The following is a 27,457-nucleotide window of genomic DNA, read 5'->3' as shown; positions in this document are numbered from 1 at the left end:
TTGTACACAAGTATATTTTAGCATAGTTCCATTTCTATTAATTTCAGCAATTTTCCTCCAGGACTGTTGGCCGGTTCAGGTTTTAACAGTAACATTGCGCGAGTCAACAAAGACTGTCTGTCTTCTCCCGGACACTTGGACAATTCGCGCAATGCGATCGCAGTGTAAAGGGCCAACCTTGCACCCTGTGGATCCAGTTTGTCCACGACCTCCAGAATGCCCTTGCACAGCTCAGCCTTCATGGGCTCATCGGGGGCTAACAATTGTATCAGCGAATGGCCGACTGCTATACAGTGCTGATGATTACGGTGCAGCAGACAGCTCAGTCTGAATAGCAAAAAATAATGCTTAGTGTTTTAGTCTAATTTAAAGCTCTGTCCTCACCGAGTCGATATTATTCACCGATACTTATTACATCCGCATTGAAACCAAAATGATAGACTGTATCTATTGAACGTTCCTCGAAACAAGTCGATGAAAACGTTGACTCGATAATGACAAATCCGAAGTCTTACAAGGTGTTGGAGTCAACATTTACCTGGACAACAGATCTGAGAATACTTCTTTCCTGGCGAGCTTCGATGCTTCCTCCACTTCTTCCTCCAATCTATCCGTCAGCTGAGCAACTTCCACGCTCGACAAGACACCGGGGCATCGATCGCAACACCACTCGGTGTCAAAGTTTAAAGGATCCTTCGGTAAAATTGAGCCATCCTTGCAAGGACACTTGAGGCTACTCAGGTGAGTGCCCAGTTCCGTTGGATCCGCGCACCTCGCGCATTTGCATAAGAAATACTTCGTGGCTCGAAGATGCTCTCGACGTACCCTCGTGGACCACAGTGCGTGCGTATACATAGTGGTCAGGTGATCACCCCTGAAACACAACGTAGATACAGTAATTAATTATAAATCTCCATCTCCACCTCACCGATCGAGCACCCTATCTTCCAGCTCTATAGTTTAAGGAATAAACAAACAAGTACTTCTCGATATCACTGGTCGTTTTTACTGTGATACGCGGCCTGCCTTTCTCATCCAAAGAAAAACTATGCCTCGTATTGGGTAAACAGGAATGCTCCAGGAGACAAGCTGTCTCGTAAAACGCAACTGTGCCATCGGGCAAGCTCTCCACCGCATTCACGTCTATCATTCCACAAATTTTTCCAATCATATCTCTTATCGTCGGATCGATCGACGCGATCGGCCCAAGATGGTTGATTATATTTTGCGTCTCGTCGTAGGCCTCTGTTCCTGGGCCCCGGGACTCCTCGTGGCTCTCGAAGCTCGACAAAACGGCCCATTTCTTAGATTTCGTGCGCCACAGGATCAACAAGCGGATGACCAGCAGAACGTCGCATCTGAAAGGAAATCGCGCAGTTGCGCGTTGGTACACTCGTTGGAGTAAGCTGGAGTAATTGTTAACATATATCTATGTATAGAGTAAGAGGATTAAATTCACCTGGGGATGACTTTCGTAGCCAGGAGAAACGCGCACTCGGCACCGTGCCTATTCTTGTCCAAGAGTCCGGCGCAGTCGTGCGAACACGCTGGCCACATGCAGAGCTCGCATCTAGCTTCGCTGGAGGCTTTGCCACAACCAACGCAGCTTCTCAGATCGGAATGGAGTGCCGGTCCCCATATCAATGGCGGCTCGCAAATTACGATCTCGCCGGGTCGCAGGTCCCTCGATGCCACTAAATGTTTCCCGAGCTCTTCGTTCTCGCGAACTTCCCATGGTCGGGTGCAGTGAGACTTGTGACGCTTCCAATCCTCCCGTTGATGAGCCTTATCGCAGTAAAAGACTTGCTTGCAGGCGCCGCACCTCAGGCTCGCTTCTTTCCCACAAATCGAACATTCACCGTCTTTCTTCTCTTCCTCGATGTTCATCGCTCTCGCTTTCAAATGCACGACACCTAGTACTACTGCTGTACGAACTCTTATCCACCACTCTAGCTCTTACATCTCGCATCTCGGTGCAATGTGGACCACCGCTGGTGGCCAGGTTTAATTTTAGTACGCGCGTCCACTAGTATTTCTCTGCTTAGAAAGCTATAGGCGCAAAAGAAAGCTGCTTGATTAAAAAAAAAAAAAAAAAAAATGGAAATAAACGAAGCAGTAGAAATCGCGCGCAGAAACAATATGGTTCATGTAACAAAGTGTATTTTTTTTATTGTACAAAATCAACAAGAGAGACACGTTTAATAAATTATCTTAGGTAGATACAAAGATTCTTCGATAACTTAGTAGTTCTCGTATCTTACAAACAAGGCTAAATCATTTTTATCCACTTTAAACAAAGTTTGGAAGAGGAATGTATAATCTAGTCAGATTTATAGTATTTGGAAAATTACTTTCTTTTCTGTGCAAACGTTACAAATATATATATGTGTACTTATATATTTGTTTGATACGTTTTCGACATTCCACAATAGCTTCTTTCGAAATATTTGTAGCGTTATCAACGCACTATAAATAAAGATATCTTTTGGCTATTTTAATAAATATATTAACTATAAGATACTACACTAATATAAAATCTCTTCAAAGGATAAACAATTATTTATCGCATCAATCCGATAAAGGATAGTAAAGTCTCTTTGGATAATATAAATACTATCATGAAATATTCGCGAGTTTCTATGTATTATTTATCATTACTTATATATTACTGTTCTCCGCATGAGTTTCAAAAGACGGTACAAATATTTTCTTCAATCTCATATACACAATACACAGGCGCTCATAGTTATATATGTATGTATTATACAAAGTATGTACAATACTGCCGTATTAAGAATATCAGTCATATCTGCAATTTTTATGTAGTAACCTATTTTTTGCTTGTACAAAATATTTATTGTAATAGCTCTCATGTTTTTAACATAAAAACCTTTTTGATTGCCTACGTTTATGCTTTACATGCATAAAACAGTACCATGGCGCAACAAATATTGTAAACGTTCGATTACTTCGAAATATCATAATGATCATTTACGACTTTTATTCTTAACAAGACAGAATACCGTTTATAAAAAATAAATATTCCATCTCAATTACTCGATTTTTAAACTACATGTGATCTCTTTGACAAAAATTTGTTGGTATCGTGAACTATGAATTTGATCGTTTTCTCAGTGATTTTTCTTTATGCTACCAACACTACCATTTATACTACGCCATGTTTTAGGGAAGCAAACAATAGATTGAGCATACTGTATTATGTTCCTCCCAGTACAGATTAAGTTACAAATAATAACTGACGGTGATTCATACTCGTTTGGTACAATGCCGTCAACGGATGATTCAAAGAAACTAAATAACGGAAACCATATCTTAGTCCGATTTGAGTCACGTTGCATCAAAGCTTGATTGTTTGCTAATGTATGATAATATAAAAACAAACGTGACGTTATATAGAACGCTACAAATACATCGATGGAATAATGTTCGTGCGCAGCTAGAATAAAGAATATACCAAACATGTTGAGCATCCACGAAAAGGTATGAAGGAAGTACAACTGCCTTGACGTATCTATAATTAAAAAAAACAAGATTTAAGTAAACAAATCATCTTTTCTGATAACAATATGCTTATCGCTTACATTCCGTAATGAAAAAGTTTAGCATTGTCAGTGCTACGGTATGTCCGCTAAACATATAATCCCCACATGTCCTTACCCCTTGGATAGACATACCAGCTCCTCGCCAAATAACATAGGCCATGGCAATTTTATTATAGAGTTCACCGTAAGCTGTGCTGTAAATAAAACTCTCTTCAGAATTGAAAATTAAATATAAGTTTTCTCGTTACTTTTAGTATAAAGGTAAAATCTCATGGCGGGTATGGAGCAACGCCTTTGGCGTATGACATGCGCTGCTCCTCCAAACACCATGAGATCTCTCATTAATTCATACGTTGTCCAATCTTCGTCCGATCCTTTACGAGGCTGGCACTGCAAATGCGCACCAGGCACCGATAATGAAGTTATTAACATTGTTACACATCTAAGTAGGAAGACTGTACCAGAAAGGGCAAAAAATCTTCTTAATAGAATAAACCTATTTATAATAAAGATCAATGATAGAAAAATGGCTTATGGACTGTATTTACAACTATGGTGAACAAGATATTGACCTATATTTATGAAAGACAAGAACAACAAGCCACATGGCAAAGAGAACAGTGCCAGTAACTTCGCACATATCGAATGCCCATGGTATATGAGGGACATTGTCCAAGAAAATATCTGGTAAAGGAGGATATTTTTTCATGTCAGGTACTCGATCGTGCACTATGACCATCACAAAGGCTGTGATCCATGTAACAATAAATAGATATGCCAAACTGATCAAAGTCTTCCAAATTTCTGGTGGTAAGTGAGAAGCTTGCCCATCTTCCGACACAGAAGCTGAATAAAATTCCTGTTCTATAGAGCCTTCATTATTTCCAACATGAGGTATCTAAAATTGAAATTTAAGTTTAAATATTTGAACTGGCTGCATCAGCAAAAGCAATTAAATAAGCTACTTACATCATGTCTAATATGATTAAAAAAATTGGGAGCAGTAAATGAATCAACATATCCAAGCTCCAATGATACCACAGGATTTTCTCTTTGCAGTTGTTTTATACTGATGTATAATCTTTTCATATCACCAAGTACAATAATATTCAGTCCTTCAGATTTTAAGTCATCTTCTTTTAGCATTAATAGTGCTTTCCCATCTATCTTGTGCCGACCAGCAAATAGATTCCCATATGCACCGTAACCAGATTCTTCTAGCCAAGTTTTTACATCTTCTATCGTCCATTCAGCCACATTCTTTGTATCAGGCATTTTTATTTTCACTAATTAAACTTTCTACCTAAAATAAAAGATTTTAAAATTCCATATTACTATCTAATCGTGAATTAATGATAAGAGTTTAATTAGAACTTGAAACAAGATTATTGAACTTTTGATGCATATCAAATATTAGATAAGTTATACACCTGTGATAAAATTTTTTACCATTATATGTAACAGAAACTTGGTTAAAAAGTATTATCAGAAAAACAGCATAAAATAGAAGCTAGATAATAGTAATAATGGTAATAAATAGTAAACAGTAATTAAAATAATTGTTTTTTATCTTCTATTAATAGATTATTTTAATCACATAACCTGTATATGAAGATTAAGAAGCAAATGTTACTTACCCTAAATGGATAATAAAATTATTTCATTTGAGCAATCAATTACTCTTATCACAATATATTAGTGCGTTTATGGAACATTATAGATTTTAATTAAGATTCCTTTGCTGTCAAAGAAAATCACACATTGGCAGTATTAGTAAACAAATTTCACTACATCGAATATTGTGTATCGAGACTGAATCATACATCATTACTTTTTGCTATAGGAAATTAAGAAGGAATGAGAATGAACGAACTTATGAAGATTAGGGGGGAGAGAGAACAAATGGTCTCCGAATGACGTCAGACAGAACTCAAAAGGAGGTTGGGGGGGGGGGGCAGACCGTTAATGGCGTCAATGGCCTGAAGAGTATAAAGTGAAGTTAGTTGATATGGTTTGGGCCCTCAATCAACGGCCTCAACTCAATTAACTTCGGGTTCGGGAGATAATGTAGCTACTAGCTACATACACGGGACCGGGCAGCAGGGAAAAGTCAAGTAGAGGGGGTTATACTATATAGCAAAATAAATGCATATTTATACAGAAATTTGGATACGTGCGGCGCTTCTTTTTGATTTCTGGTCTAGTTTGGTCAAATTAAAGTTAAAATGCAGATATTCTAAAAAAATACTTATAAACATAATTTATTTTGTTTTACTTCAAGAAAAGTTTACCGAAAGGAATAAAAATGTCAAAAATTCGAACTCCTAGAATATGGACTGATATGGACTAACGGCGAAAGGGTGAAAAAGATGTAAATTGGAACATTTCAGCTCCTCTTAATTAATTTAAAATGTACAAGGTGTTCCGCATATATTAAGGAAATGTATGTAATTTTAACCCTGTACTCTTAACGTCATTTGAAGAAAAAAAGTTCCGAGTAATTTTTCTTTAAAAATCCCGTATTTAAGATATTCAAATACTTAATAAATGAATAAATGGAGCGATCATACGTTATGTGTCTATGCAAGTAACCCATCTCAGCGAGATTTATAAAAGGAATAGGAAAAAAGTATAAAAAGGATATTTTAAATCAAATATATGCATATAAACAAAGATTTCAGAATATTTAATAATTTTTAAATAAATGTTCAAATTTTATCCCTTTTCAACTATACAGGCCAAAGTATACTCGGGGAAATTGATTCTGTTTAAATCCAAAACAAAGGTTTTAAAGAGTCTGAACTTCGCTAGCGGGGGGAAGGTTTGTCACACCACATGGTTTACCTAACTAGCACATTGATACCAGCAATAAAACAATGACAATAAACGCATTAAGAACGTAGGAACTTATATATCCATATTATATTCTAATAACTAACATAAATTTATTTTTTCATATTTTTATTAAAATATTTTTTAAATTATTACCAATAAACTGGTTCTATTTTTAAGGTGAAAATAAACACAAGTACGATGTTTTTCGGATAATTATTATTCACATTAATTATGTTCTAAAGTTTTCAGCTAGTAAAGAAAAAAATATCCAAATAATATCGTATTGAGGCAATTATTTTTATCTTAATAATACAAACAATTTATTGATAATAATTTAAAAAAAGTTTGTTTAAAAATATGAAATTTATAAATATTTGTGTTAGTTATTGGAGTAACGGATATAAAGGCTTCTCCGTTTTACTGCATTTATTATCGTTGTTTTATTGCTTAGGTCTCAGGGCTACTTCAAGTATACCGGGGCGTGTAATATGAAAAACCTTTCCCGCTAGTAAAGTCCAGACCCTTTATAACGTTTGTTTTGGGTTTAGATTGCTTTAAACAGAATCAATTTCCCCGAATATACTCTTCGTAGCAAATTCACCTAAATTGTCGCTATTATTTCTTCCGTAATATATGATAATGCTGTTAATTTTATGCAGCTTTATTTACAGTTTCTCGTAAGATGTATTGCAGGTGGTAATTGTTTATGAAACTGATAGTTCCAGGTTCCATTCCTCTTCACAAAACTTTTATATTAACTTTGTAACCAATCATTTCAGAATATTTTTAGGAATAGTTAATAATAAGTTATTACAATTAATAACAGAATAAAAACGAAGTTTCTATAATAATATGTAAAATGTTTGGTCAATAAGGTTATTTTTTGCTTGACATACAAATGATACAACTATTAATTATTTCGCGTAGCGCAACTTGGCATAAATATCAACTAAAATTCATTTATGGCGCGCGACATGCATGCTAAATTGCTAAACGAAATGCAAACTCGATAGATAGCACAAGGGCTTAACCAATAACCATCTGAATGAAGCAACGCTTGGGTTTTAATTGTTTTAAACGCTGTCTGCATACCCCGTATTCTGTAACTTTAATGAAAATTTTTACACAGTGGGAAATTGAATCGGTACATACTAGATTGTCCGAAAACTTTTGTAGAAGTGAGTCGACTACCTATATGACTAGTGAATATGGCCGAAATCTAGTAATATATTGCTATAATGTCGTAAGGCATTTATTGTAGTATTCATTTAGATATCAAGATGAGAAAAAGATAATTGAATAATCTTCAAGATAACGTCAATTTAAAGAAGCAGAAGAAAAAACTGCAAAATAAATGTAATTAAGAAAAACTATGGATCTTAGATAAGTAAAAACGTTTGAATAATTTAAAGTATTTATATATTGAATTTACTAGTGTTACTTTGTGGAAATATATTTTGTACAAATATGATTTAGGTGTTTGTGGCTTTCGCAAAGGATTAAAGAAATGCAGCATAAATGTTTATCAGAATAATAATGAGAGACGAGACAAAAATGACTGATAAGTGTAATTAAAATATTCATGCGTACTTTATTGACATATATGTCATCTGGTATAACTTTTACTGCTACGATGTCCATATTAATTATGATTTTATGATGAGAAACGCATGGGTCAAAGAAGGCAATACTTCTTACAAGGTAAATGTAAACAATTTGCAAATGTATTATACTTTCAATTTCAAATATAAAACTGTGTCTTAACTGTTTAGTTGATTAATTATTTAGATATTACTTTTATCGCTGGAATGATATCTTGCTCATATCTACGATGAGCAGAAATAAGAAGATATGAAGGACTTTCGACTAATCCCATCCATGTAAATTGCTTCCTTTGGCACAGAGTTTATGGTTAGTAATCGCAAGGTATATGTAATTTTTATTACAGTGTTTATTAATTCAAAGTTACTTTTAATTTGCTTAGCTTAATGAGTTTATATATTAAATATGGTCTGCTTTGGTTTTTCAGATATTACTGAGCGACTGAAGTGGAACTTTTATCAAATAACCTATTCAAGGATTATAATAAATATATAGAGTATGGATATATATATAATTATTAATAATCATACGATGCAAGATTTGTACAGATGACAAGTGTCTTTATAACAGTGATTTTGCAATACTTAATTAGAACAAGTTCAAGCAAAGTTAAATTATACAAGTTAATATTGAAATTTTATCATTTTCACTATTATTAAATATATTTAATAGATATACAATATGCAGGGCGTACCACTTAAAATGCTCCAGAGCATAGATACAAAAAGCGTGTATTGCGTTAATTATAAGAGATATTCAATTTTTTCATATGACCCTTTTGGAAGCAAATAACAAAAGGTTTCGAAAAAGTCCTGTGCAAACATTGAATATCTCTTATAGTTGAAGAGGTACGCGTCTTTTTGTATCTATGTTCTGGAGCATTTTAAGTGGTACGCCCTGCATATTGTATATCTATTAAATATATTTAATAATAGTGAAAATGATAAAATTTCAATATTAACTTGTATAATTTAACTTTGCTTGAACTTGTTCTAATTAAGTATTGCAAAATCACTGTTATAAAGACACTTGTCATCTGTACAAATCTTGCATCGTATGATTATTAATAATTATATATATATCCATACTCTATATATTTATTATAATCCTTGAATAGGTTATTTGATAAAAGTTCCACTTCAGTCGCTCAGTAATATCTGAAAAACCAAAGCAGACCATATTTAATATATAAACTCATTAAGCTAAGCAAATTAAAAGTAACTTTGAATTAATAAACACTGTAATAAAAATTACATATACCTTGCGATTACTAACCATAAACTCTGTGCCAAAGGAAGCAATTTACATGGATGGGATTAGTCGAAAGTCCTTCATATCTTCTTATTTCTGCTCATCGTAGATATGAGCAAGATATCATTCCAGCGATAAAAGTAATATCTAAATAATTAATCAACTAAACAGTTAAGACACAGTTTTATATTTGAAATTGAAAGTATAATACATTTGCAAATTGTTTACATTTACCTTGTAAGAAGTATTGCCTTCTTTGACCCATGCGTTTCTCATCATAAAATCATAATTAATATGGACATCGTAGCAGTAAAAGTTATACCAGATGACATATATGTCAATAAAGTACGCATGAATATTTTAATTACACTTATCAGTCATTTTTGTCTCGTCTCTCATTATTATTCTGATAAACATTTATGCTGCATTTCTTTAATCCTTTGCGAAAGCCACAAACACCTAAATCATATTTGTACAAAATATATTTCCACAAAGTAACACTAGTAAATTCAATATATAAATACTTTAAATTATTCAAACGTTTTTACTTATCTAAGATCCATAGTTTTTCTTAATTACATTTATTTTGCAGTTTTTTCTTCTGCTTCTTTAAATTGACGTTATCTTGAAGATTATTCAATTATCTTTTTCTCATCTTGATATCTAAATGAATACTACAATAAATGCCTTACGACATTATAGCAATATATTACTAGATTTCGGCCATATTCACTAGTCATATAGGTAGTCGACTCACTTCTACAAAAGTTTTCGGACAATCTAGTATGTACCATTGAATCGTGTGTGTTCAGCTATAGTGTAGTACATATATCGTTTTCGATGTAAAGTACAGAGTGAAGTTAGCCAAATTGTAAAGTAAAGGAATCAATTTCCCGCTCACCAAATACCGATATTTATCGTTAACTTCCCTGCTTAACGATATAAAAAATTTGTCGTTAAAAAGTTACAGAATTACCCTAAAGCACAGGCGAGGATTACTATGATTGATGCTGCGGAGTGCGGAGCGGAAACGGAACAGGAGTAAATACGACGGACAGCGGCCGATGCCGCCGCCCGCCGATGGCATGAGCGAATCTCGCTCTTAATTTCTGACTAGGGGTGTATTCAGTTCAGCGTTGCCAAGTCCGCCATGTTGGAAGATACTACGCTGTATAGTTTGTTGGCGAGAATTGAATATACCACGCAAAATGTATAGTAAGTGTGATTCACAGAGAAGAAACGAAGTATAGTGTTTTAGGTATAATAATAAGCTCTCAGTGCTTACTGCTTTCGGACGTGTTTTGGCCATTAATCTTGCGTCGTGGCGTTGTGTAGTTAGAATCAGAGGGGCGAGGGGATTTCTAGGGAGTTTGTACGTAGCTGTCAAATGGCGCGATTAACCCTCAATTTTGTATCATCAACAAAAATAATATTTTCGGAAAACGATTGTGGAAAAGAAGGAAGGATTTTAATAAACAACAGAGAAGACAAAATATATCAGATGAGTATAAATTAATATAAAAAATGAAAATTATTGTGAATTTTTAAGAAAATATACTTTGTGGTTATTTTTTTTTTGTTACAGTTGAAATCCGGTTATGATGACTTTCAATTAAGGAAAAAAGTAATTACAGACCAATAAATGAAAAAGTATTAATACATTAAGCATTTCTGTACGGCCCAGTCATTTCAATAATTGTGACTTAATGTTATAATAGTGAATGTGTAAGCGATTAGTGCATATACAACAAACTCTTATTGTAAATTTAATAATCTTGTATGACAATGTTTTAATTGCTATTATTTTAAATTAAAGCTAGTTTAATTAACATATTTTTATTTCATCCCTTTCTCAAAATTCTAAACACACATGGTAATTACTTATTCTTGTAGTAGTCATATATTCGTTAAATTACATACAAAATTACAACTGTTTTATATTTGTAAAGCATAGCTGTTTGTTGCAATGATTTTTATTATTCAATGTGAGACAAATCGCATTTTGTTTAGGTAAATGTCTTATTTATCCGCCACATCCTTCCATATCTTATGTAACATTTATTTGCCTTGTTAGTTCTTTCTTTTAGTTTTCAAAATATACGATTAATTTTTTGCTATTTTTATATACACTCAAATATACCTATTCTATTGACTAATTAATCTTATAAATGTCAAGATGATTGGTAAACCATTGTTCTATTAAAGTTGAAGAATGGACACTTGAATTATTTTACTTATAATGTTTGGCATCTCTTCCATAGGATATCTTCTCTTTAAATTTGAGAGGATGTTGTTCTCCAATACATTTAAGGATACTGCTGAATTTATCTTGCTTTTAGCTTCAAATAATTCACATTTGGATATCCTTCCTCAATATATAATACATATTTTGTTAGTCCTATTTGTTTGTGAAATTTATCTGTTCTAAAACCTTAATTAATCCAGTTACTAGATATATAATATATCATTTTCAAAGAATTGATATCTTTCTATCAATCTTAACAATATCATAATAGATGTAATGAAATATGTATTCTATATTCAAAATAGATATCCATGCGTGTAGTTGGAAAACTATTTAAAGCTGAAAACAAGATGAACTCAGCAGTATACATATACCTTTTAAAGAACTTTATCTTCACAAATATTATCAGAACATATCTCGCAGAAAAGTTGCCAAATTTTAATAGCATCATTCAAATGTCCATTTTACAAATTAAACAAGATAATGGTTTAACAATCATTTCAACAATTACAAAAATAATTGCAGATCAGCAGTATTATTAGATCTGTGTGTATGTATAAATGATTAGAAAATTAATGTTATATGATATAGACTGGAAGAAAATAGTGCAACGGAGTCAAATAAATGTCGCATAAGATATGGAAGGATGTGGCGGATAAATAAGACATTTACCTAAACAAAATGCGATTTGTCTCACATTGAATAATAAAAATCATTGCAACAAACAGCTATGCTTTACAAATATAAAACAGTTGTAATTTTGTATGTAATTTAACGAATATATGACTACTATAAGAATAGGTAATTACCATGTGTTTAGAATTTTGAGAAAGGGATGAAATAAAAATATGTTAATTAAACTAGCTTTAATTTAAAATAATAGCAATTAAAACATTGTCATACAAGATTATTAAATTTACAATAAGAGTTTGTTGTATATGCACTAATCGCTTACACATTCACTATTATAACATTAAGTCACAATTATTGAAATGACTGGGCCATACAGAGAAGTGCTTCATATTTTAATACTTTTTCATTTATTAGTCTATAATTACTTTTTTCCTTAATTGAAAGTCATCATAACCGGATTTCAACTGTAACAAAAATAAAATAACCACAAAGTATATTTTCTTAAAAATTCACAATAATTTTCATTTTTTTTATTAATTTATACTCATCCTATATATTTTGTCTTCTCTGTTATTTATTAAAATCCTTCCTTCTTTTCCACAATCGTTTTCCGAAAATATTATTTTTGTTGATGATATAAAATTGAGGGTTAATCGCGCCATTTGACAGCTACGGACAAACTCCCTAGAAATCCCCTCGCCCCTCTGATTCTAACTTCCCCTCGCCAAGACTCAAGAATACTCAAGATTAATGGCCAAAACGTGAGCGTTTCCGTTTTACAATCGGATTGAATGCGAATTGATTTAGCCGCAGGGGTGCAAACGAGACGAAAGATCCGATGAAAAGTTCCCTAGATTCTAATCCAAACCTTCCGATAACCATAATCGGATTTCGGATTCAGATTGAGGAAATGGTGGGGGGAGCTAGATTTGAATTTAGCTATTGAAAATTTATCGTGTTTTTAAATCAGAGCGGTGAGTAGTAATAATAGACATTCACTAAACGTAAGATGATAATAAATTTTTAATAAAGTTAGAATATGCGAGTAATAGCATAATTAAATAAGTGTAAAATTAACTAAATAAAAATTATAATATTTAGCTAAGAAAAATAAGATCTAAGTCGAATTTTCTATAATATCAGCACTAATATTATTTACTTCTTTTTAGATGGATCTGGCCAATAACCTTTCAAATATGGAGAGCATAAATTTTCAGCATTTTCATTGGAATATAAGTGCTACAAAACTCCTTTTACACGAAATAAGTGAGAAGAAATACATACTAAGTGAAAAAAATTGCTACCAAAAGCGTTTATGGCTAAGTATAGCTGAGAAATTAAAAAGCCACGGCTACAAAGTGAATTTTGAGCAATGCTGTACAAAGTGGAAAAATCTTAAACAAAAGTTTAAATATATTAAAGAAAAAAAAAGCCAAACAGGAGAGGGTAATAAAACATGGTTCTTTTATGAAACCATGCAAGGTTTATTGGAGCATTCACCAGAGATATCGCCAATTGCATTAGCTTCTAGTACTAGTGGATATAATTGTCAATTAAATAAAACTGATTCAAGAGATATAATTGCAGAGATCATTGATTGTGAAGTGAGCCCTAGTAACACTATACCAAGTAAATGTCATTGCCAGTCCAAAAATATAGAACGTAGTGTGCGAAAAAGGCGATCAACAAATAATCAATCCTTATTAGAGAAAATTTATGCACAAAGGGAGAAACATCATATAGAAAACATGAGGATTAAGAAAGAAGTGTTATCGCTTTATAAAAAAAGTGCTGTAAGTAAGAACATCAACATAAATAATCAACCTTTTCATTGATAATGGTTATTTTTTTAAATAATTTTTGTTTTATATATTTTATTGCTCTTTAGAAAACAATAGAAGCTGAAGCCAATGAAGAAAAGTGAAACATTAAACATTTGGTTGAATATGAAATTAAGCGTTATAAAGTTTTAAAATTTTATTTACAAATATGGACATGTTTAAACTATTGTAAATATTTGTTTAGTCGTTACTGTGTATATTAATAGTTTACATGATGAAAGTTTCATAATTAGATTTATAATTAAGTGTTGCTTACTACAGATTACGTTTATTCCATAAATGATTTTATTATATTACAAAGATTAAAATAAATGTTTTAGTACTAAATGCATATACAGAAACCATTATTTCAACGCTAAAGCATAGATTGAAAACAAAGTATTCGATTTTTGCGTAAGACCTTTTCAAAGCCTTTTATCATTATTGGTATCCTTAATTGTTAGAGTAGGTAAAGATAAACATTTTCTTACATATATGTTTCGGAGTATCTTAAGTGAATATTGTTATCATATTTTTTTCAACCATTCAATTAATATAATGCTTAAACAATGATAAACTGGTTCTAGATATTACCAATAGGACCTGCAGGCATAAATTTAGAAACACACTTCCTAAAAACATGAAAGTTTCAACAAAACCATAAATTAACTTAAACTTTAACGATGAGTAATGCTAATAATAGTTAATAGTACTTAAAATGTAAGATAAGTTCTGCATTATACTCTGATTGTTATAATATATAACATTATTTTTATTAACCCTTTGCTAGTGCTCGAAGAATCAAAAGTAGAATAAGAAGATGATAGTAAATGAGATTTAAGAATCAATTTATCAAATTAGCAATTATCTCTCTTTTCTCCACTGCGTCTGAAAAAATATTATGTATTTCATTATGCAAGTCTCCATTATTATTTAAATCTACATCAAATGGATCATCCTCGTGATCAATGCATATATTATGTAAAATACAGCTAGCTAAAATTAGTAGTGGAATCATGTCGCTATTGTACATATACACGAAATGTAATTTTCTAAATCGACCTTTTAATACTCCAAAAGTCCTTTCGATAATTATCCTCGTTTTTGATAATTTTCTGTTATAGTTCATTTGTATTTGGTTTAAGTGCCCATTATCTTTATACGGAGTTAACAAATATGTCGATAATGGGTAAGCCGAATCACCAATTATGTGTGTATTTTGTGGAAAATATAGACCCACATTCCTATCAATTAATTGTTTGATTTCACTACGATTCCACACGCGACTATCGTGCACACTTCCACAAAATCCAGCAAAGACATCAATGAATTTCATTCGATGGTTACAAATACCTTGCAGCACCATAGAATAAAAACCTTTTCTATTAATGTAACTATTTGGATTATCACTTGGAGCACTGATTGGAATATGACATCCATCTATTGCCCCAACTACTCCAGGAAAATTATCAATTGCCATGAATTTATATTGATTCCGAAAAATTTGCTGCTGTTCTGGCCATTTAATATATTCTTTAACATGGTTTTGTAAAACAAAAGCCACATTAAAAACGCAATCCCATAGCGTGGCTTTGCTTACACCAAACCGGTCAGCAACAGATCTGCATTACAGAAAAATACAGGTAACCCTACTATATAGTTGTAGACTTTCTTTATGTTTAAGAAAATTATTAATATGATGATAGCATTGTATCATTTATTAATTTACCTATAAACCTCTTGATTCCCCAAAACCCAGAGAGTCATTGCGAGTTGTTTATCAGGATTTACTTTAGGGTGTCCAGTCCTGCTTACTATACATAGCCCAATTTTCTCCAAAACAGTTTCAAAAGTGGTTCTGAATAAACGAAAGTGAGACTTGAAATCTATACAAATATATAGTAACATTTTAGTTATACAATACAATTTTAAATATATTTTAAATATAATTAAAGGAAAATTTTATTCCGATATCACCTGTTAACGAATAGTTTAATGCTATGTTGGTATAAAATTCCTCAATCCGTAAATGATTTTCCCTGTCATATGTCATAATGTCTTCAATAACTTCTTCGTCATCATCAAATATTGTAGTCCATGTGTGTAAATGATCCATGCTCTAAAATAAGTATTTAAATGTTATGTAAAAAAATATAATTTTAAATAATACTTCTTAATCATTAAGAATTGTTTTTATACATCTGTAATTAAACTTAGTAAATGGTTACGGCCTCTAAAAGCATACTTCACTAAAAGTAAGTTGAAAATCAATTTTTTGGTAATTGGTTCTGTTAAGAATTAATTTTTTTCTAGATCAATATTTTTACTCAAAGAATGAATTGTGTGTCAAATATTCAGAATAAATTTTATGATAAATTTCTAAATATTATAGGATATACATTATGCTATTACGTATATTCTCACTATTAGAAATTTATTATCATTTTACGTTTAGTGAATGTCTATTATTTCTACTCACCGCTTTAATTTAAAAACACGACAAATTTTCAATAGCTGAATTCAAATCTAGCTACCCCCACCAATTCCTCAATCTGAATCCGAAATCCGATTATGGTTATCGGAAGGTTTGGATTAGAGTCTAGGGAACTTTTCGTCAGATCTTTCGTCTCGTTTGCACCCCTGCGGCTAAATCAATTCGCTTCCAATCCGATTGCAAAACGGAAACGCTCCGTGTATCCCGCAAGGACAGAAACTGTAGCGTAGGATCCCGCAGTGAACAGAAACTATAGCGTAGGATCCCGCAGGGAACAGAAACTGTAGCGTAGTATCCTAAGGATACTACGCAATAGGAAAATTATACTACACTTGACAACGCTGCTCCGCTATTAGGAAAAGACCCGTCCGTATATGCGTGAAACTGAACGCAGCCGGAAGGTGGCCTCTGCAACTTGCGAGAGTGTGCGACACTGTGCGTCCTTATGACTCCTATGGGCTATGCGTGTCGTGCATGGGCCCTGAGAGGCTTAAGAAGAGTAAAAGTGTGATCAGTAATTGATGAGTGGAGTGGAGTAACATATAACAAGAAATAGAAAGAAGAGGTTAAGTTGGAGGTTAAAAGATTGTTTACTGTATAAATAACTCAATAAAATTAAAAATGAGTGACGATGATAGGGACATAGATATTGAGAGCGATGTAAGTTATTATCTATCAATGAATTATAAAATATTTTATTATGATTATGAATATTGCTGGTAGTAGTAGTGTTACTAAAGAACTGTAATCGTCATCGATTTGTTATTGTAGGAAGGCGATGATTCGGATTCTAGGCAGAGACACTCAAATAACACGCAGTATTATTCACAGGTATCAATGGTACACATTACTTTTAAGTTGGATCTTTATGAAAGTATGTAAATATTTCATTCTTAGGCCGAGAAGCGAGCGCATCATAATGCTCTGGAACGTAAGCGTCGAGATCATATCAAAGACAGTTTTTCTAGTCTTAGAGATTCTGTTCCTGCATTACAAGGAGAAAAGGTTGCAAGTAGAGCACAAATTTTAAAAAAGGCTGCAGAATATATACAATTTATGCGTCGGAAGAACATGTCTCATCAACAAGATATTGATGATCTAAAGCGACAAAATAGTTTATTAGAATCTCAAGGTATGTTTATACAGACGAGATATGTTTAAGTTATTTATTTTAGAGATTAATATTATTTTTTTTTTCTGGTGAAATCTTATAATAGTAAGAACTTTGGAAAAGGCAAAAGTAACTGGTAATTTTGCCGCTGAAACATGCGAAGTATCAAAGTCTGATTCAGTAAGTGTGGGTAATTTCAATGATACAGAATCAGAGTCATCAGACAGTGAAACTGGAAGAGCCATACGCCAGCCAAAAAAATTAAAAGTTGCTGGCTTACATCATTGAGTTAGCATTGAGAAAAATCTTTAATTTTTTATAAAGAAAAAAAATGGATTATTATACTGTATATTTAATTTGCATCTATATATAAAGTAAGTAATTATTTAAGTAACTAGCTAAGTTCCATATTTTAAAGCATTGCATTAGAAATATTATGTTAAAGTAAATGCAAATAATGCATTTGAAAGGTGTAGTTAAACTGTTAAAGTAATATATATTAAGAAATATAACTATTCTAAGCATAGTGTGTAACTCACTTTGAAGGATAGATCAGTGTATAAAAGATGTGCAAATAGATTAGAATCGAAAACAACATTTCTCAGTATATTCAAAGTTAGCTTACTGTACAGGGTGTGACAGTAACACCAAAATGTTTTGTAGGATAAATTCCTCTGGGTCGTCTCATGATTTTCCTAAAATCTGATCAAAATTGATTAGAAGATTTTCAATGTAGAGAATTTTTTTTTAAGGTTTTTCTATATGCAGCAGTTTTACCAAATTGATACAATATCACACAAATGGGTGCATTCAATTCAGTCAACTGTTAAGGGAGCAGTGTATGTTATTGGCTACTACTGTTAGATCCCACAATTTTACCTAATAGAAGTAGGAGTTTAAGAAGAATTACTCAACACTCACACACACACACAGAGTTCCGCAACTGTTATCTTAGCTGAATGCACCCAATGTTGTAACACAAGTTTAACCAGTTAAGCACTTCAGGGGGTCTACACTTTTTTGATTATTCATAGTAATGAAAGCTCATTTTTATGCTACCAGTGTTGGCAATGTCAATACTTACAGTAAAACAGAAATTAAAACCTTGAAAAGAAAAGATTTTTTATTTAAATTTTAAAAATATATTGAGGAAGGTGAATCAGAAAAGTTTAGACTCTAGTAAATGATAGTGGAATCAATAATTGATTGTATTTGTAGAGTCCAACAATTATTAATTTAATTTATGAAATCTGAAAGTGTAGTGCTGGCTGTACCAGACATTGTATGTAAAAATAATTATACATCAAAAACCATTTTATTGATTGTAATGGGACTTAGTATTATCATTAAACGACCTTCAGGATACCTTCCAACAGAAACATTAGGTGATATTGCTAAACTGTGTATATTTTTGGCATTCTAAATTCGTGCTGCCTATCAGTATGAAATTTATGTTTAACAGATATGTATGCTTCTAGAGTATCTTCTTAATCAGGATATAATTATATCCTAGTTGAACAATTTGTTAAAAATCTTGAGCGAATAAATTGATATTTATCATTTTACATTTTAATACTGATTTTGATATATTACAAACATTCTAGTGCACTTGTGTTTTAAGAAATATAAATTAAACATCATCATTGATATTTATTCAACCTTATCTTTTATCTCCTGAGATATGCTACTATGAAAAAAAATTTCCATGATTGAAGCATAGACTTCATTATTTATGGTGATGATAAGACACCAAGTCTGTATAATAGAAGAAAAAATGTATTATATAAATTTTAGATGCAATGGGAGAAAATGTAGTAGTCTAATGAGGCAAAAGATAAAGTTTACATATAGAACTGCATTCTGTAATCATTTGAATTTATGAAAAGTATTGAAATTTTTGTATATGTTAATATGAGACAAATCTTATAGAAATTTCAAGTGGTTTCAGCTATTTTGGAATTCAGTCTGTTGGAAAAATCATCGTTTTATTGCTATGGTGCAGTAATAAGAATTATAGCAGACAGGAAGTATGCATAGAGAAAAGTTAACTAAAAGGTCGATGAGTTAATTTTCCACAGTGAATGTTAGGACATCGCCGCTATTGGCGTCCTTGACGCATTTAGGAGCCTCATCCAAGTCAGGCTAGATGGAAAAGTACAAATTTGTCATGAATTTTGTAATTTAACGGATATAAACTCGGGATTCAATCGGACACTGAGTTAAAACGATGACCGAGCTAAGCATTATACTAAAAAAATTGAAGCAAACTTAGTCTAAGCTGAAACAGCGTTAAGCTTATCATCGTTTTTCTTTATATTTTGGAATACATTTATGTTAAAGTTGCGAGTGGCGATGAAAATAAACCCCTTACCTCACCATACTATCACACACATTGTCAAACATGCTCATACATTTGACACGTACAGGCAGCACGTGTCCGTGAGAGCTTGTTTTCATTTTCTCCGCTTCGTTTTCTGGCGCTCGCGACAAAAGCTGACTTTTACCGGAGTGGGAAAATGAGCGAATCGTGGAACTAATTCTGGTTAAGTCGTGACGAATCTCCTCCCTCATCCTAACCCTCTTATCATATCAACTATATGCAATGCAAGTCACAAGATATTGCGGTTGATTGTGGTGTAACACAAACCAGAACACGCAGCAAACAGGGTAGAGAGGAGCAGTACTTTGGCAGAAAGGACAGTAAGTAAAGCTATAATAAAGTTGTAGCCAAATTTTTCAACCTATTGGTCAAATAAAATGGTTAGGTAAAGATTACGAACCATAGTGAATTCTATTCATTTTCAAGTTTTACCGAACAGATAAATATACCAACACCTCTACCAATAAGTGAAAGAATCGGCCCTGAATAATATAAAGATAGAACCGTTCACTCCTTGTCACGAGGTTTATGATTTTACGACTAATTCAATCTAATTCGACATCATTTATCACAACTCCCGCGCGTGTAGTACGCACCACCTGTGTGTATAGTATCTCTTGACTACTATGAAGTACTACCGCAGTAGGGCAATTCTGTATCTCTTACCAACAAATTTTCGTATCGTTAGGGTAAAGTTGACAGCATAAACCACTACGTGTAATGATAAATGCAAATATATATCGTTTTCTGACTCTTACCGGTACCGAAAATTGCCGTTAAAGCTACAGAATACGGGGCAGAATACGAGTGCTTACGAGTATCGTAATGTCCAGTGCACAATGATAATTTACAATCACAGAATTTGGTTACATCTCATCCCCGTTTCTCAACCAATCTTTTTAACCGAGGTCTAACTTATTAAACTTAAGTTAAAAAATAGTTTCCGTTAAATGAATTAAACTATTTTAACTCATGGTTGTTCAGTTACTTCAGTTGCAGCCGCTCAGACGCCTCAGACTCGTTTCCATTCCGTTGTCCATCCACCGTATCTGTGGACGTTTACGTATGGCTGTGACCAATGAAACGAATTATACAGTGCGTGTCACACAAACTGTATACTTGTATCAGATGGTTGATTTGGAAAACTGCCCCGAATTTATAAACGAAACCGTTTCGCAATGATTATATGCGTCTTAACTAATAGCCAATGCCTCGCTTCATCCTTTAATACGATGTTAGATGGCTCCTTATTTTAAATAATTACCAAATTGAAATTTGAGCTTACTGTTGTTTATAGAATAAGGCCTATATATAACACTTTAACTCAATAGTTACTACTACCTCCTACCCTACCCCACCTAATTCCCATTATCCCATAGTCCTATGACTTATGTCTCGTCAAGTCTCGTGTCTCTCGTGAGTCCCGTCTGTCTGTCCCGTCGGTCTTGTCCGTATTGCCCCGGTCGTTGGCGGATGCCAGCGGATGCTCATTTCTGGTTGGTAACCTAGAAATTTGTAAATATCGATATACGATACTTGTGTGCAGAGACTAGAGACGACGAGGATGCAGCAGCAGCATTCGAATCAGCAAACAAATGGAACTTGTACTACGCTAACGTCTCCACGAAAGAAGCAGAGAATGTCCTCGAGCGGTGCTCTATCCAAGGTCACGGTTGTTCTTGGTGCACAATGGGGTGATGAAGGCAAAGGAAAAGTAGTGGATATGTTAGCTACCGATGCTGATATTGTATGCAGATGTCAGGTGTGTGTGTGCGTTTTATCTTACTATTTATTCTTATGATTGTCCTTACGTATAAATCATTTAATCTTTCGCAATAATAGTCCTATCAGTCTTATATTGGTCTCTCACTGCAAACTCAAACCATCGCAATTCTTGCCTATATTTTTATACTATATAACTGTTATTATATGTATTTTGCCCTATAATTCAATCACACACTATCTAATACATACATGCACAATTTTAATTACCAAAAATCTGCCAATTTCAGGATATCCACCACTGTATACAAGTCTACTTATTTTACAGTTTTTATTACATTTCATCTATAATGTTCTACACTCAAGTTCAATTTCATTCGTCTTTTCTTTCCTCAACATTAAGTCATTTATTACTATATGGTTCAATTATATAATCTCAAGATAACACAGTATAATATATTTTTAAAACACATATATCTCTATATCATGTCATAATTGAAAGTGATATCTTCAAATTAATCTCTACATACTTGTATAAAGGAAACATTTCATAATATTTTCTTTTTAAATGAAAAGGATAACTAAGCAAAATTTATGTATGCTATTGCATTTATGATTTGCCTTGAGTTGTTTATTTATAAAAGTCAGTAATAATAGTAACAAAATATAAAGGTTTTTATTTTTGTTTTGTCAATTTCACTATAATCAATTAGAGATAAGATCTATTCTTGAAAAATTACTGTAATTCCACAGGGAGGAAATAATGCTGGTCATACAGTAGTTGTAGATGGTGCTGAATTCGACTTTCATCTTCTGCCTAGTGGTATAATCAATCCCAGATGCAAATCAGTAATAGGTAATATTACTTTAAGATTAGATAAACAGAGAACACATGAGGCCAGCTTCAGATATAGCTATCAAGTTTTAATGTGATTAATAATGTTTTACATTTCTTTACACAAAATTTGAAAGTCTTTCTATTTGGAAAGTTAAGTCTAATATCAAATAATGTTTTTTATACGTCATTTAATTTTGAGACTGTAGGTGTTAATCATTTATCAGTCTATCAATACTTCAATTTTTGAATATTGTTTATGAGTTATGTGCTATAATACTACTACAAATAGGCTTATTATTTCAGCTCTATTATGTCTTAATTATAAATCTATGTCCATGATAGCAAGTGATATTTACTTTACAGGAAATGGTGTGGTCATTCATATACCTGGTCTATTCGAGGAATTGGAGAAAAATGAAGCCAAAGGACTCAAAGATTGGAAAGAACGTCTTATAATATCAGATCGGGCCCACATTGTCTTCGATTTTCATCAACAGGTGGATGGATTGCAAGAATTGGAGAAAGGAACTCAATCCTTGGGTACAACAAAAAAAGGCATAGGACCCACGTATTCTAGCAAAGCTGCTCGAAATGGTCTAAGAATTGGCGATCTTCTCGGTGACTTTGATAAATTCTCCGAAAAATTTAAAACATTGGTTACTTCGTATCAAAAAATGTTTCCAGCATTACATGTGGACGTCGAGCAAGAGCTCGAGCGGTATAAAGGGTGCGCTATCTGTTTTGTTTAACAGATTTAAAAAGCTCCATAATATAAATTTCGTTTTTACTATAAGCAGATATATTCTTTTACAGATTTGCAGAACGAATCAGACCTTATGTTAAAGAGACTGTTCAGTATTTGCACAATGCTTTACAAGAAGGCAAAAAGGTGTTGGTTGAAGGTGCCAATGCTGCAATGTTGGATATTGATTTTGGTACTTACCCATACGTAACCAGCTCCAATTGTAGTATAGGAGGTGTGAGTACTGGGCTTGGGTTACCTCCAAGTACAATTGGTGAAGTTATTGGCGTTGTAAAAGCGTATACTACAAGAGTTGGCGATGGGCCATTTCCAACTGAGCTGTTAGATGCTACAGGTGAGCTGCTGCAAAAGCGAGGCCATGAGGTTGGTGTAACGACTAAACGGAAAAGAAGATGCGGCTGGTTGGATTTGGCAGTCCTTAAATTCACAGCCATGGTTAATGGGTAAGAAAATACTAAAATAATTAGGATATGAGTGAAATTTTTAGACGTCATTCATAACTATTCTTTTCTGCAAAGGTATACTTCTCTATGCTTGACGAAATTGGATATCTTGGATACGTTGTCGGAGATTAAAGTATGTATCGCCTATCAATTAAATGGGAAAGAAATCAATTATTTTCCAAGTAGCACATCTGAATTATCTAAAGTCGAAGCGATATATGAAAAATTGGACGGCTGGAGTTCAAATACCGAAGGAGTGCGCTCTTTAGATAAACTGCCGACCAATGCAAGAAAATATATACAGCTAATAGAGGAGCATTTAAATATACCAGGTATGTTAATACAATTAAAATAATGTGAAAATATATATTTTTTTTAATAGTCTTAATTTTACTTTATTCTCTCTTTGAAAATTTAAGGATATTATTAATAATGTCAACATTACTTTTTGTTTTGTGCTGTAGTCAAATGGATAGGTGTGGGTGCTGGTCGTGAAAGTGTCATTGCTCTTTGACAAAGCATCATTATCAACAATGAACCGTTTGATAAACGTACATAACGCTTAATGTATTATTACTTTTAATCATCCGCGTCTCCTTTACCGGGAGAGGAACAAATTTACTACAACTGTTTCGTGTTTAATCTATTAACACCGGAATTTTAAATTATAATTTCTCAAAGGCTTGCTCTGTTGAATACCTTACTTGCTATTCATGGCAGATGCGCACAAATTTTGTGAATTTTTAATTATAAGTTTTCAATAAAATAGTATTATATTTCAAGTTATTTAATTACATATCTTAATAAATGTACTGTAAGTAATAATGAGAATTTAGTCATTTAATAGCTACTGCATTAGATTCCAATAGACTAATTATCAAGTGTTTCTGTAAAATGTTCTATTTTATGTTTAACTCAATTATTGTTACTGTACAAAAATACTTAATAAAATGTGTTATGTATTAATTATTGCTTAAAAATTATTTGTTCTTATCTAAATTACATATCTTGAATATGAGTAATTTTAACATTTAAATATGTACACAAATAGCATGGAAATATTTTATAAAAGGAAAAAAATTCTTAGAAAATAAGATATAAAAAAAACTATTTTAACATTTAATTTATTACAGCTGTTATCACTTGTGTATTTCTCTGCTATTATCGAAATTACAAAGAATAATGGTGCTTAATAGAAGTCTGATCTTAAAACATGTAGAAGAGGAAATAACACATAAAGTTAATATATAACAACACTTTCTTGATACTAAAATAGTATTGTATAAATTTAAAAACCAAAAATATTTATTTTCCTCCTGTACGAAATTTGTTGGCTTTTGTTTGTTTCTTTCTCTCTCCAACATCCTCAACCAAACCTTTGTATAGATTTTTTTATTAATTTAGAATTTACCAAATTGTTAACATTTGATGCACTAGCTTGTCTTTTTTTTGCTTCCAATTTCATCTTTGCTTCTAATCTTTTCTTTTCAATTTCCTCAGGAGTGCAATGAACAGTTTGGGAATTTTTGGTTGGCTCATGACTCTCTATATTACGACCTGCTTGAACATTAATGTTATCCTCTTTTTTGTTTAATCTGTTGATTTGAAGTCCGCTTAAACTAGATGTTGTAGTTTTTGAAGAAAACTTGATTGAAGCATTTGTACTTACTGACTGAATATTCGAATTTGACTGAGCTCTAATCAGACCTTTTACTGGTAAATTTTTATTCATCGAAGATTTTACTCCTCCAAATTTGTCTTTATTATTAGCATGATTGTTTTGAGCAAAGTAAGAATCTGACAGGCATTTGGTTTTAAAAAATTTTCTATTCTCCATAAGCGAGGTATGAATTGGATCTGTTTGTGGTACAATTTTATTTGTAATGCTGTTTGGTTGAACGGTAATATTTCCGTTTGTAATGTCGATAAGGTGGCTATCTTCTTGGTTTTTTTTTGAGTGAACAAATGATTTTGCAAACTTATTTGACATATTACATTTTTGTGTTACATTGGATGAATGAAATTTATTTGCTTCGGATAACATATTTGAACACTCTTCATTTTTGAAATTATAAGTACTTTTAATGGTTTTTGGTGTTAATTTATCATCTTCGATACAATTTGCTAAACAGTCATCAAACGAATCATCTGGGAAATCCAATAAAATAGAATTACTTTTCTCGCTTTTGATCTTTTGCACACAAGATGTTTGCTCTGAAATATTAATTATATTATTATTATGGTAAGCAGCTTCAGTATCTTTTTTTGGATTTTCTAAACCATTGCTTGTTAAATTGGTTACTACACTTGTCAGCTTATTAGTTTTTATCATTGATCTGTTACATAAACCAAGCATCTGCAAGGCTGGTAACTTGCTCGAAGCATAGCTGTTTACTACCATATTACACTGTATCTCATTTTTTGTAGTATCTGATAAGACTTTATTATTACCATATGTGTAATTATTAGTAATGATACAGGCATCAGCAATTGCGCACGATTGAAATTTTGATTCTATTTCTTGACTACAAATCATCATGGACTCATCAATAGAATCATCAAATAACTCACTATAATCAGCACTCTCTTTTTGAGAAGTGCTGTCATCTGTATTTGAATCCATTTTTGTGCTATTATCACTATTATATACATTTACATCCACTATCAATTCAGTTCCATTACTGTTTTCTTTTAAGTTCCTATCATTACAAATATTAATATCCTCTGTCTCTTGTATTGTTTTAACTTTTTCAGATAAAGCCTGTAACTCAGCTTTCCACTGGCCCATGCTTTCCATCTCCTTCTCTTTTACTAGTTTTCTCTTAGGTGGTTTATAAAGCAATGGTGAATTAGAATTTCGTTTCTTTTGTAATAGTTTTCTTCTTTTAGGTGTGTCAGATGAAAAGCTCCCCCTGTTGTTAACAGTGCTAGGTAAAGAATTTTGCCAATCCCAAACTACTTCATTGGTTCCATCTTGTGTAAGAGGAAGAGATACTGGACTGTGACCATATTCATGCTCTGGAGAATTTTTAGCATTTTGAATATTATCTTTATTTCTGATCGGGGTACTGAATTTTGGCTGGTAAGTATTGACGAATGCTGTCACAGCAACAGCATCTTGATTACAAATCTTATAGTTGTAGGCAGTCTTTGATGAACCTGATAAAAAGAATGCTAAGTTTATTTAGTGTTATAATTATTATAATGTACAATTATATAGGTTAAGGAAAACACGATATAAATTAAATCATATGTTAGTACAGAAGAATCACAAAAATTTTAAAGCAATTATCAGGAACTCGATAAAGTCTTGCGTCGAAAGTCACACAGAAATTATAACTAATTTTTAATAATTATTAGATTATACCTTCTTTCTCTCGGAAAGAATTATTATCTTCATTTAAGCTCGAGCATTTTACTCGTAACTTTTTTCTACTCATTATATATATTTATATACGTCAAACTGAGGTTGAAATTCAATAAATTATATAATTAAATTCCTTTGTTTTACAAGTAATAGAATTCAAATTATCACAGATTTACAAAAAAAAAAAATGTATACAAAGATGCAACTTTCAGTCACTTCTGTGCGCCATTCGGACCATTCGGTCGGTATGTACGTGATTTACGTCCGGTGAAGTGCGTGAACAACTGTGAAGTGTTGGTGCGCATTTTTCGGCCTTCTTCGCTGAGCTTCGGTCAGCTTCGGTATACTTCAGGAGCTGCCCCTCGAGTTCCTGAGCGAATTGTTACTTAC

General features: G+C 32.5%; 6 protein-coding genes across 11 annotated transcripts; 2 read left to right on the top strand and 4 right to left on the bottom strand.

Annotated features, from left to right (window-relative positions):
- Positions 1-4: 4 nt before the first annotated feature.
- Positions 5-7,614, bottom strand: LOC136779174 (SET domain-containing protein SmydA-8-like). 2 transcript variants are annotated; one of them, XM_066736610.1, is made up of 5 exons: positions 7,590-7,614; positions 1,460-1,991; positions 984-1,358; positions 539-874; positions 5-327 (listed from the first exon to the last, which is right to left on the bottom strand). In XM_066736610.1, exons 2-5 carry the CDS (start codon positions 1,885-1,887, stop codon positions 18-20), a joined length of 1,449 nt encoding a protein of 482 aa, XP_066592707.1. In that variant the 5' UTR covers positions 1,888-1,991; positions 7,590-7,614; the 3' UTR covers positions 5-17. The 2 variants fall into 2 exon arrangements, with proteins under 2 accessions (XP_066592707.1, XP_066592698.1); XM_066736601.1 differs by lacking the exon at positions 7,590-7,614 and having other exon boundaries at positions 1,460-2,023.
- Positions 2,164-5,438, bottom strand: SMSr (Sphingomyelin synthase related). 2 transcript variants are annotated; one of them, XM_066736677.1, is made up of 6 exons: positions 5,201-5,438; positions 4,533-4,862; positions 4,136-4,461; positions 3,916-4,059; positions 3,603-3,757; positions 2,164-3,532 (listed from the first exon to the last, which is right to left on the bottom strand). In XM_066736677.1, the coding sequence occupies exons 2-6, from the start codon at positions 4,836-4,838 to the stop codon at positions 3,132-3,134; spliced, it is 1,332 nt and encodes a 443-aa protein (XP_066592774.1). In that variant the 5' UTR covers positions 4,839-4,862; positions 5,201-5,438; the 3' UTR covers positions 2,164-3,131. The 2 variants fall into 2 exon arrangements, with proteins under 2 accessions (XP_066592774.1, XP_066592765.1); XM_066736668.1 differs by having other exon boundaries at positions 2,166-3,532; positions 4,533-4,866; positions 5,201-5,437.
- Positions 7,615-14,223: 6,609 nt separating the features above from the next.
- Positions 14,224-21,503, bottom strand: LOC136779216 (putative nuclease HARBI1). The gene is made up of 4 exons (XM_066736689.1): positions 20,693-21,503; positions 15,927-16,068; positions 15,679-15,835; positions 14,224-15,571 (listed from the first exon to the last, which is right to left on the bottom strand). The coding sequence occupies exons 2-4, from the start codon at positions 16,063-16,065 to the stop codon at positions 14,794-14,796; spliced, it is 1,074 nt and encodes a 357-aa protein (XP_066592786.1). The 5' UTR covers positions 16,066-16,068; positions 20,693-21,503; the 3' UTR covers positions 14,224-14,793.
- On the top strand, positions 16,546-19,127 carry LOC136779233 (protein max-like). Its single transcript, XM_066736713.1, has 4 exons — positions 16,546-17,103; positions 17,215-17,274; positions 17,341-17,575; positions 17,661-19,127. Exons 1-4 carry the CDS (start codon positions 17,065-17,067, stop codon positions 17,840-17,842), a joined length of 516 nt encoding a protein of 171 aa, XP_066592810.1. The 5' UTR covers positions 16,546-17,064; the 3' UTR covers positions 17,843-19,127.
- Positions 20,113-24,486, top strand: AdSS (adenylosuccinate synthetase). Its single transcript, XM_066736655.1, has 7 exons — positions 20,113-20,254; positions 21,481-21,696; positions 22,410-22,512; positions 22,858-23,221; positions 23,308-23,700; positions 23,776-24,032; positions 24,165-24,486. The coding sequence occupies exons 2-7, from the start codon at positions 21,499-21,501 to the stop codon at positions 24,212-24,214; spliced, it is 1,365 nt and encodes a 454-aa protein (XP_066592752.1). The 5' UTR covers positions 20,113-20,254; positions 21,481-21,498; the 3' UTR covers positions 24,215-24,486.
- Positions 24,487-24,739: 253 nt separating this feature from the next.
- Positions 24,740-27,328, bottom strand: LOC136779155 (GATOR2 complex protein WDR24-like). 4 transcript variants are annotated; one of them, XM_066736570.1, is made up of 3 exons: positions 27,068-27,328; positions 26,152-26,859; positions 24,740-25,914 (listed from the first exon to the last, which is right to left on the bottom strand). In XM_066736570.1, the coding sequence occupies exons 1-3, from the start codon at positions 27,138-27,140 to the stop codon at positions 25,067-25,069; spliced, it is 1,629 nt and encodes a 542-aa protein (XP_066592667.1). In that variant the 5' UTR covers positions 27,141-27,328; the 3' UTR covers positions 24,740-25,066. The 4 variants fall into 4 exon arrangements, with proteins under 4 accessions (XP_066592667.1, XP_066592656.1, XP_066592685.1 ...); XM_066736588.1 differs by having other exon boundaries at positions 25,099-25,257; positions 25,370-26,859; XM_066736579.1 differs by having other exon boundaries at positions 25,140-25,295; positions 25,370-26,859.
- Between the last annotated feature and the right edge of the window lie 129 nt (positions 27,329-27,457).

Source organism: Prorops nasuta, unplaced genomic scaffold (assembly GCF_024137725.1).
Source record: "Prorops nasuta isolate Cenicafe-Biocafe unplaced genomic scaffold, Cenicafe_Pnas_1.2 PNAS00002, whole genome shotgun sequence".
In the NCBI taxonomy this organism is placed as follows: Eukaryota; Metazoa; Arthropoda; class Insecta; order Hymenoptera; family Bethylidae; genus Prorops; species Prorops nasuta.
The sequence above is the reverse complement of the archived record's forward strand: the minus strand, read 5'-3'. Positions and strand labels throughout refer to the sequence as shown.

Coding starts and splice junctions, on each gene's coding strand:
- LOC136779216 (XM_066736689.1), bottom strand. CDS start 16,065: ATGGATCATTTACACACATGGACTACAATATTTGATGATGACGAAGAA. Junction 15,836..15,926: donor ATTAAACTATTCGTTAACAG/GTGATATCGGAA, acceptor ATATTTGTATAG/ATTTCAAGTCTCACTTTCGT. Junction 15,572..15,678: donor GGGAATCAAGAGGTTTATAG/GTAAATTAATAA, acceptor TCTGTAATGCAG/ATCTGTTGCTGACCGGTTTG.
- SMSr (XM_066736677.1), bottom strand. CDS start 4,838: ATGCCTGATACAAAGAATGTGGCTGAATGGACGATAGAAGATGTAAAA. Junction 4,462..4,532: donor TTAATCATATTAGACATGAT/GTAAGTAGCTTA, acceptor TTTCAATTTTAG/ATACCTCATGTTGGAAATAA. Junction 3,533..3,602: donor AAACTTTTTCATTACGGAAT/GTAAGCGATAAG, acceptor TTTTAATTATAG/ATACGTCAAGGCAGTTGTAC.
- LOC136779233 (XM_066736713.1), top strand. CDS start 17,065: ATGAGTGACGATGATAGGGACATAGATATTGAGAGCGAT. Junction 17,104..17,214: donor ACATAGATATTGAGAGCGAT/GTAAGTTATTAT, acceptor TTGTTATTGTAG/GAAGGCGATGATTCGGATTC. Junction 17,275..17,340: donor ACACGCAGTATTATTCACAG/GTATCAATGGTA, acceptor TTTCATTCTTAG/GCCGAGAAGCGAGCGCATCA.
- AdSS (XM_066736655.1), top strand. CDS start 21,499: ATGCAGCAGCAGCATTCGAATCAGCAAACAAATGGAACTTGTACTACG. Junction 22,513..22,857: donor CAGATGCAAATCAGTAATAG/GTAATATTACTT, acceptor TTTACTTTACAG/GAAATGGTGTGGTCATTCAT. Junction 23,222..23,307: donor GAGCTCGAGCGGTATAAAGG/GTGCGCTATCTG, acceptor ATTCTTTTACAG/ATTTGCAGAACGAATCAGAC.
- LOC136779174 (XM_066736610.1), bottom strand. CDS start 1,887: ATGAACATCGAGGAAGAGAAGAAAGACGGTGAATGTTCGATTTGTGGG. Junction 1,359..1,459: donor GCTACGAAAGTCATCCCCAG/GTGAATTTAATC, acceptor ATTTCCTTTCAG/ATGCGACGTTCTGCTGGTCA. Junction 328..538: donor TTCTCAGATCTGTTGTCCAG/GTAAATGTTGAC, acceptor TTTGCTATTCAG/ACTGAGCTGTCTGCTGCACC.
- LOC136779155 (XM_066736559.1), bottom strand. CDS start 27,140: ATGAGTAGAAAAAAGTTACGAGTAAAATGCTCGAGCTTAAATGAAGAT. Junction 26,860..27,067: donor TTCTTTCCGAGAGAAAGAAG/GTATAATCTAAT, acceptor TCTTTTTATCAG/GTTCATCAAAGACTGCCTAC.